The 8,483-nt window shown below is 48.6% G+C and overlaps 3 protein-coding genes and 1 non-coding gene across 4 annotated transcripts; 2 read left to right on the top strand and 2 right to left on the bottom strand.

Moving 5' to 3' along the window:
- Nucleotides 1-721: 721 nt before the first annotated feature.
- Nucleotides 722-793, bottom strand: TRNAM-CAU. The gene has a single exon. It is a non-coding gene; the product is annotated as a tRNA-Met (tRNA).
- An 810-nt stretch (nucleotides 794-1,603) lies between these two features.
- Nucleotides 1,604-1,924, top strand: LOC122914300 (histone H4). The gene has a single exon (XM_044260939.1). The coding sequence runs from the start codon at nucleotides 1,613-1,615 to the stop codon at nucleotides 1,922-1,924; it is 312 nt and encodes a 103-aa protein (XP_044116874.1). The 5' UTR covers nucleotides 1,604-1,612.
- Nucleotides 1,925-7,085: 5,161 nt separating this feature from the next.
- Nucleotides 7,086-7,508, bottom strand: LOC122914097 (histone H2B type 1-C/E/F/G/I). Its single transcript, XM_044260735.1, has one exon. It carries the CDS (start codon nucleotides 7,479-7,481, stop codon nucleotides 7,101-7,103), a length of 381 nt encoding a protein of 126 aa, XP_044116670.1. The 5' UTR covers nucleotides 7,482-7,508; the 3' UTR covers nucleotides 7,086-7,100.
- A 366-nt stretch (nucleotides 7,509-7,874) lies between these two features.
- LOC122913947 (histone H2A type 1-E) lies at nucleotides 7,875-8,273 on the top strand. Its single transcript, XM_044260597.1, has one exon. It carries the CDS (start codon nucleotides 7,881-7,883, stop codon nucleotides 8,271-8,273), a length of 393 nt encoding a protein of 130 aa, XP_044116532.1. The 5' UTR covers nucleotides 7,875-7,880.
- The last annotated feature ends 210 nt before the right edge of the window (nucleotides 8,274-8,483 follow it).

Raw genomic sequence — 8,483 nt, 5'->3', positions numbered from 1 at the left:
ACAGTATCTGACACATAAATATCTGAATAGGGATCTTTTCTGAGAAATATATAAAACATATACTTTAAAAAATGAGCATAGATAACAGTCCTGTTAGAGACTGCGAAGGATGGCAGCAGCGACCACATAAGTGGTTTTCTCAGGTCAGAGTTCCATCGTGGCCACCAAAACTTTACACTCTGGCTCAGACTGTTATTTATTTACTTCGAAGATTAAGACTCTTGAATCGCAAAGGTTTGGCGCTGGGACGGCCCGGTAGATTTCTTGTCTATCCCTCTAGCCCCATGGCCACAACTACCTAACAAGTGGGGCTTTCTGAATTACTTATAGAAGATTAAACTTATCTGGACTTCCATCCCTGCCCTCACTGCCACACTCAGCTTATTTTAGCGTTTCCCCGGCTTCCTATGGCAATGAGATTGTCGTGATAACTGGTGGTAATAATAGCACTATCACTTGGGCAACCCCTAGAAATAACGTTTATTATGGGAAGACATATTAGTTAATAATAATTGTGCTTTGCTAACGTTCTATTTATCTCTAGAGAATGTAAGCAGTTTCACGTTTATTTTCAGGAAGTAATTTAAACTCCGGAGTTAGACAAAACAAAACAAAACAAAACAAAACAAAACAAAACAAAACAATCTAGGTCTGTTTTCTTTCCGTCGTGACACTAAGCTACAAAACTTCAGCTAAAATGGTGCTGTTGCAAAAGCTATACTAGCAGAGGATGGTTTCGATCCATCGACCTCTGGGTTATGGGCCCAGCACGCTTCCGCTGCGCCACTCTGCTCCTGAGTAACCGTTTTTCCTAGTAATGCTCTTAACTGTGTTCTAAGGCTATTCCTCCCATTGGAAGAACCCACGCACGGTCTTCTGTTTGCTTCAACCCTTCGGTCCCCACGAGCTGCCAGTTCTCTTAGGAGTAATATCGCTACCAGAATCAAAGAGAGAACAAAGTAGGCGCAGAGAAGGCAACACGAGCACCCTGTTCAGATTTCGGACGCAGAAGAGAGGTGGCAGGATACACAAGAGAGAATGAAAATCTTTAATTAACAGGGAAGGAAGGCGGGCTTCCGCGCGGCGGGCGAACATTCCGCTTCGGGGACCCTGACCAGGCGCGCGTTCGCCTTTGGGAAGAACACTCGGAGGTGCCGAGTGTTGGTGACGGAGGTGCCGCCTGGCCGCGTGAGCCCGGCGCCGAGGCCAGCGGAGGGAAGGGCCGGTTCCCGGGCGCAGGAAGGCCGGGGGCGCCCAGGCCCACGCAGACGCCTGCGCGATCGCACAAGGCACGCCATGCGGCAAGACAGTCAGTGCCTAACGCTCCTTTCTTTAGTCTGACGCGGTTCAGGGGTCCGAAATCCCCAGGCGGAGATCCAGGGCGCTGTAGCTGTCCCTGCAGAGGGCACGGTGGCCGACCGGGAGGGGGAGGCTGTCCGCTCTGGCCCAGCCTCCGTGACGTCACCGAGCTCGCCGCGAGGGGCGGGGCCGGGGAACGGCTGTTCCCGCGCGCGCGCGTCCAGTCTCCAATTAGGTCCGCAATCCGCACATATAAGGCGATTGCCCTAACTACCGCTCTGCATTTTTCGGAAATTCTCTCAGCGTTTTAGCCATGTCTGGTCGTGGTAAAGGTGGGAAGGGCCTGGGCAAGGGGGGCGCCAAGCGCCACCGCAAGGTGCTGCGCGACAACATCCAGGGCATCACCAAGCCCGCCATCCGGCGGCTGGCCCGGCGCGGTGGCGTCAAGCGCATCTCCGGCCTCATCTACGAGGAGACCCGCGGGGTGCTCAAGGTGTTCCTGGAGAACGTGATCCGCGACGCCGTCACCTACACGGAGCACGCCAAGCGCAAGACGGTCACGGCCATGGACGTGGTCTACGCGCTCAAGCGCCAGGGCCGCACCCTCTACGGCTTCGGGGGCTAAAACCGGCCTCACCCGCCGTACTTCTCATCCAAAAGGCCCTTTTCAGGGCCGCCCACATGTCTCTTGAAAGAGCTGCAGCCTTCCTTACTCCGTTTTAAGCCTCGGTTTTTAAGCTTTTAAGATTTCAAAAGAGTAATAGAGATTACAGTCATTGCTGGGTGTGTTAACTTAACCCGATTACTTTCGGACTCGGGAGTTCATTGTGCTGTCTCTGCTTCGCGGCAGTCGGGTCTGTTTAAACCGCCCCCAGAGCGTGTTTGTGGCGCCAGAGAGCTCACGTGGCATTGTCTGCTTTCCCACGGGGTCGCCTCTGTTCTCGGGTACTTCGGGGATAGAAGTGCTCGCTCGGATCTTGATGTCTAGGAAGTGGGGATTCCCGGCGGGCATGCTGCGGGCCAGCCTTCTCCGCCGGGCTTCCGTGCCCAAGATGGCGGGGCGGGCGAGGGACAAAGGGAGCAGGCCCGCGGCGCCGGGCGGCGGGGGAACAAAGAGGAGTTCCCGCGGAACGGCCGGCCCCGCCCGGGCCTGGGGTTGTGGTCGCGCTTTTCCCGCGGGCTCGGAGGTCCCGGAGGCACTCCCGGGGGTGGGGGGTGGGGTGGGGCGGAGATACACTCGCGGGGAGACAGCTAGTGTTTAGCATAGCCCCCGAAATTTTCTGAGTTTGAAAACCTCACGTAGATAAGGTTGTTATGTAATGAGTGGGACTTTTAAAAACCTGTACATACAGGCATCGGGATTCTTTACCCCAAATTACTAAGTATAGGGAAGGAAAGAGCCCTCTTCCTTCAAGGTTCTTCTAGCTGGATTAAAATTTACTCGAGACGTATGAACAGGAGGAAAAATTGCAGTTTTATTACCTGCGTGCAGAGGCCCAATAATGAAATTGAGACACAAACGACCGAGGCAGGCAGTTTTTGTACCTTTTAGACAGAAGACAATATATCAGTGAGGAATTATAGGATTAAAAACATGTAAATTAACCTTTAATATAACTTTTTTAAAACCTTTATATAACTTTTAAATTAAAATTTACTGCACCGACCTTACTTTCACTTTTACAAAGAGTAGGGAAAATAGAAAATAGAGAAAACTTGGACAGACTGATGATACTAACCATAGATGAGCATTTGGAAACCAATGATTTGTTCGAGTCCTTCATTTTTAACATTGAAAAAAGTGTCTCTGAGTCAGCTTAGCTAATTGGGGAGGAGGAACAGGGTTAAAGCAGATTTCCTGACAATTATATCTACTTCTCACTTCCTGGTTTTAAGCCTTATAGTCTATTATTATAAGTAATCCACACATGTTATTAATAGAATATTATGAAATAATCCACACAATGAAATTTCTACTTAATATTTTCCAGCAAAGCATCCTATACATTTTTTTTTAAGATTTTATTTATATTTGATAGAAAGAACAAGCAGGGTGAGTGGTAGGCAGATGGAGAGGAAGAAGCAGGACCCTGCTGAGAGGAAGTAGGACATGGGGCTCCATCCCAGGACACTGAGATCATGACCCAAGCTGAAGGCAGGCCCTTGGAGCCAAAGGCAGGCCCTTAACTGCCTGTGCTACCCAGGTGCTTCTGTACATTTTTAAAAAATGCAAACAACCAAGCAGATGTCAACCAATAGAGAGGTGATTTATAACATAGTCAGGCATAATCACACAATCTAACATTGCTCCGAAAACAAATGAGCTTTAGCCAGATGTAACAATATGGCAATTCATTGTTCCCTGATAAAAGCAATTCCCAGAAACTAGATGCAGTGTAATACTGTCTTGATCCACCTAGGCTAATTATGCTGTGATGAACAATCCCCAAATCCCAGTGATTTACTATGATAAAGTTTCATGTTTTGCTCGTAATGTTTGACTGTGGGTCATTTATTTGGTATCAAGATTTCTTATTTTGAGGTTATTTGATTTTCCTTTGAGTGTATCAAAAGATAGTTCTTTTATGAAGTGAGACTGACAGCAGTCTTCTAAGTTGTTGGCAACACAGTAGCAATCTGAAGCGTGGCCCTAGAATCCCCTAGTCTGGGAAAGGTTATGGATGGCAATTTCACGATTTTCTTCTTGCTTTAAAAGTGCAGCTCCTTTTCTGAAGATGATTCTTCAGACTGGCCAGACGCTACAGTGAAATTAGGCAAAGAAAACTGGAGGCATGAGAACAAAACAGGAATAAAAAGTTCCTACTTAGCTCTTGTGTGAATTTCCAGGGTCCCTTCCTTATAACTCAACATTCTGTTCAATGAGGTACCCTTAGTACTAGTGAGACATGAGAAAGTCCCTGGAAAATGAGACACATGTTGAATTGGCAGGCAGAGGCAAGGGAAGTCTGCCAGGGAAGCCCAGGTTGTCCTCTAAAGAGTTCACAGGGTCCAGAGATATTCTAAGGAGTGGTTTAGACTCTTAGTAGGGGGATATAGATGGCTCATACTGCCAGACAAGGAAACCTAATTAGTGTCACTTGCTGGTAGTTTTTGTGGCCTACTACCTTGTTCAAAGCCTCAAGACTCAGATTCTAATATGGACAGGACCACGGGCACCTTCCCGTGGGACCTGGGCACACTTCAACCAGAGGCTTTAGCTACAATTAATATTTTGGGAGACTTTCCTCTGAGTAGGTACTGTCCTAAATGCTTTACTGTGTTCTTTTACTGATCATTCTGCAATTTCACATGGTAGTTACTGCTCATTATTCCCATTTTAGAGATAAGGAAATGCTCGGGAAGGTTTAAGAAACTGGCCCAAATTTAGCATTGAAAACAGGCCATCAGCAATGTATCATGTCCTAAGAGATTCTTCCTTAAGGCACGCTTGTATATGTCTTTTCATGAACTGTTTTCAAATGCACTTAAAATTAGCTTTGGAGAGCCTGAAATGGATCCCTTAATTACCTGTGGGGCTTAGAGAATCTTCTTCACAAACCCCATTACAAACCCGAGTCACTTATGTAGGAAACGGTTGGGGTTCAGAGTTGATGTCCAAGAAAGAATTCTTGAGACGTCTTTGGTGCAAAAGGTGGTTTTATTAAAGCACGGGGGCAGGACCCCTGGGCTCAAAGACCTGCAGTGGGGCCATGAGGCTTGGCCCATTATATGCTTTCAAGTTGGGAGGGGGTAAGGGACAGCACAAGCTCTCAAGATATTTTGGAAAGACGGTTTTCAGGACCTTGAGGGAGCTAGCTATTGTTAGGAAAAAGTCATTTATTATTACTTAGTAAAAACTCATTCATGAGACTCTTCAGATGTATTATCAGTGGATCATATGTTTGGAGAATGACCGCTAACAGATATCTTGGTGGGGGTAGAGAAGAAAGTTTCCAAGGGAATTTTTATGTATTGAAGTAGACTTACAGGATTCTGGGGCATTGCCAAAATGTTAAACTAAGATTGCCTCTGGCAAGGTATTAACGTGGAGGCAGCTGAGCTCCACAGGAAGGTCACTCTACCTGCTTCAAGGACTTGCCAATAGGCTGTAGGAAGTAAGGAAATTTAATTTTTTCTTTTGCCTTGCTTTTCTTTTCCCACATCACTTATATTAATGTTCATAGAGATCTGCTTTGTAGAGATTTGTAGATAAAGACATGTAGCTAATAAGGAGAAGCAGATTTCTGAGCTATTATACATTGCCACTGCTCATGGTTTCCCCCTACAGCACAGTGCTCAGAAAAGCCAAAGTTGCTGCCTAGTGATCCTTAGTTTCCATATCTTGTTTTATACTTTGGCCGGTTTAAACTGTGCTATGCATCAAAGCACAAGTGTTATCTCCTGGTCAGTTTTACTTTTCTTTTATTCTAATGGTCAGTTTTCCCTCTGAGCCTGTTACTCCATTCCTATGATTGCAACCGGTCTCTAGTTTGAGAAAAAGTCAACAGTCCTTAGATGGGGATTCAGATCCCATTTTTATTTATTTATGTAAGGGGCTACTTAACCTTAATTCCTCAGGTCGTTCCCTTGTAAAATGGGAGATTCCATTTTGTATGACTGCAGGCTGAAATCAGGCAAAGGACAAGCACACGAATGGTAATTCCTTTTTAACTCTTCTCCCTTAAAATCCCAGGGAATGAGGATGTGACTGAGGACAAGATCACTGGGGACACGGAGAGGTTTAGGGAGAACTCTGGGACTCCAATGGGCTGAGGAGTGAAGAGGCTGAGAAATTGAGGCAGATCTCTCTCTTAATGCCTCCCCCGCAACCCCTACCTCCCCACCCCCCTCACCCCCCCAGCCCCGCGCGCCAAATCACAGATGGAGATTCACTTGCTTCCTCCCCCTTCATGCTTTCCAGTTGTAAGGAGAGTCTATTAAACCCCTGTGTATTCAGCCGGGTAAAAAACTAGTGGAAAAGTTTCTGACCTTGCCAAGAGGCAACATTTAGCTACGTTAAAATATGCGGTGAAGAACTTAGTGGAAATGGAAGGACGCGCGTTTGAGACTGGCAGTCACCCACTGTGGTTTAGAAATGCAAGTTGCAGACAGTGCTCTGCTCCATTAGATGCCGCTGTAGCCACTCCCAACCTCACAAAAAGTTAACGGGGGTGGGGGGTGGAGGAAGGTAGTTTCGTTTTCTCAAGAATGCTTACTCCCTTGTTTTGATTCAGGGCAACTTGGGACGCCTGGGTGGCGCAGTTGGTTAAACGACTGCCTCTGGCTCAGGGCGTGATCCTGGAGTCCCGGGATCGAGTCCCACATCAGGCTCCCAGCTCCATGGGGAGTCTGCTTCTCCCTCTGACCTTCTCCTCGCTCATGCTCTCTCTCACGGTCTCTCTCTCTCAAATAAATTAAAAAAAAAAAAAAATCTTGATTCAGGGCAACTCAAAACCGGGAGAACGGCTTTCCCTTACTTACTCCCGACCTAGAGTAATGGGACAACAACGGAAAACGGGAAAGGCCTTCTCTCGAGGTGGGAACATCATAGGTGTGTTGCTTTTAGTAGCTATGGAGTAGCAAAGCAGAATGCATGGTAGTCTTGGTTACTTACAGACTTGTTCCTTGGTGATGGTCTCATGCCGGAAACTTGTGTTCCCAGATAGTTATTAGCGACCAAAAGTAAATACTGTTTGTTCTCCTATTTTCACCAAGCTTGTAAAGTTACAGGTCTTTTAAGTGACAACGTGGGTGGCTCTTAAAAGAGCCTGATGACGTTGGTGCTGCCGAAGGGGACAAGTTTACTTGGAGCTCGTATATTTGGTGACGGCCTTGGTGCCCTCGGACACGGCGTGCTTGGCTAGCTCCCCGGGCAGCAGCAGGCGCACGGCCGTCTGGATCTCCCTGGACGTGATGGTCGAGCGCTTGTTGTAGTGCGCCAGGCGGGACGCCTCGCCCGCGATGCGCTCGAAGATGTCGTTGACGAACGAGTTCATGATGCCCATGGCCTTGGACGAGATGCCGGTGTCGGGGTGCACCTGCTTCAGCACCTTGTACACGTACACCGAGTAGCTCTCCTTGCGGCTGCGTTTGCGCTTCTTGCCATCCTTCTTCTGCGCCTTGGTCACCGCCTTCTTGGAGCCCTTCTTCGGGGCCGGAGCGGACTTGGCGGGTTCAGGCATGGCACAGCTCTAACACGTCTACCACGAAACCAAAGATGCACGCCCACGGCCCAGCGCCCTCCTATTTATTTGGTGTGTATGCAAATTAGGGATTGCAGAATTGAGCTTTCTGATTGGTTTCTGAAGTATCCTAACCCCTGATAGGCTCCTTGATTATCCTAAACTCTCATTGGCTCTTCCCCCACATATCCAACTTTAAGTAAATTGACCTTGCAACCGTAAACGCCCTATGTAAATTAGGAGGATGGTTGATTTGTATGGCCCTTTTGATTGGCTGGGGTTTGTGTTGGGCCCACGGCATAGGCTGCTTTACCAAACCGCCGCAGACTATAATACTCTAGCTTCTTGCCTAGTGAGGCGCTCTTTTTCTCTTTTTGGTGCGTTGTTGTCTTGTTGAGTATGTCCGGACGCGGGAAGCAGGGCGGTAAGGCGCGCGCCAAGGCCAAGACACGCTCTTCGCGGGCGGGTCTGCAGTTCCCGGTGGGCCGCGTGCACCGCCTGCTCCGCAAGGGCAACTATGCGGAGCGGGTCGGGGCCGGCGCGCCGGTGTACCTGGCGGCCGTGCTCGAGTACCTGACGGCCGAGATCCTGGAGCTGGCGGGCAACGCGGCGCGCGACAACAAGAAGACGCGCATCATCCCGCGCCACCTGCAGCTGGCCATCCGCAACGACGAGGAGCTCAACAAGCTGCTGGGCCGCGTCACCATCGCGCAGGGCGGCGTGCTGCCCAACATCCAGGCCGTGCTACTGCCCAAGAAGACCGAGAGCCACCACAAGGCCAAGGGAAAGTGAATCTACATAACATACTGGTGTATCCAGTTAAAACCTTTCTCACTCAAAGGCTCTTTTCAGAGCCGTCCACATTTTCACAAAAAAAGCTTGTAGCCAAATCGGAGTCCTGCTTTTCTACTATGTAAGCCTTAACTGGTTAGTCTGGGTAGGCCAACGGTAGTTGACTTACTGTCGCTTGTTTTAGCTGTCTAACCGTACTTTGTGGTCCAG

The sequence above is a fragment of the Neovison vison genome, chromosome 1 (genome assembly GCF_020171115.1).
Source record: "Neovison vison isolate M4711 chromosome 1, ASM_NN_V1, whole genome shotgun sequence".
Classification (NCBI taxonomy): Eukaryota; Metazoa; Chordata; class Mammalia; order Carnivora; family Mustelidae; genus Neogale; species Neogale vison.
Note: the sequence above shows the minus strand (reverse complement) of the source record. Positions and strands in the feature narration are given on the sequence as shown.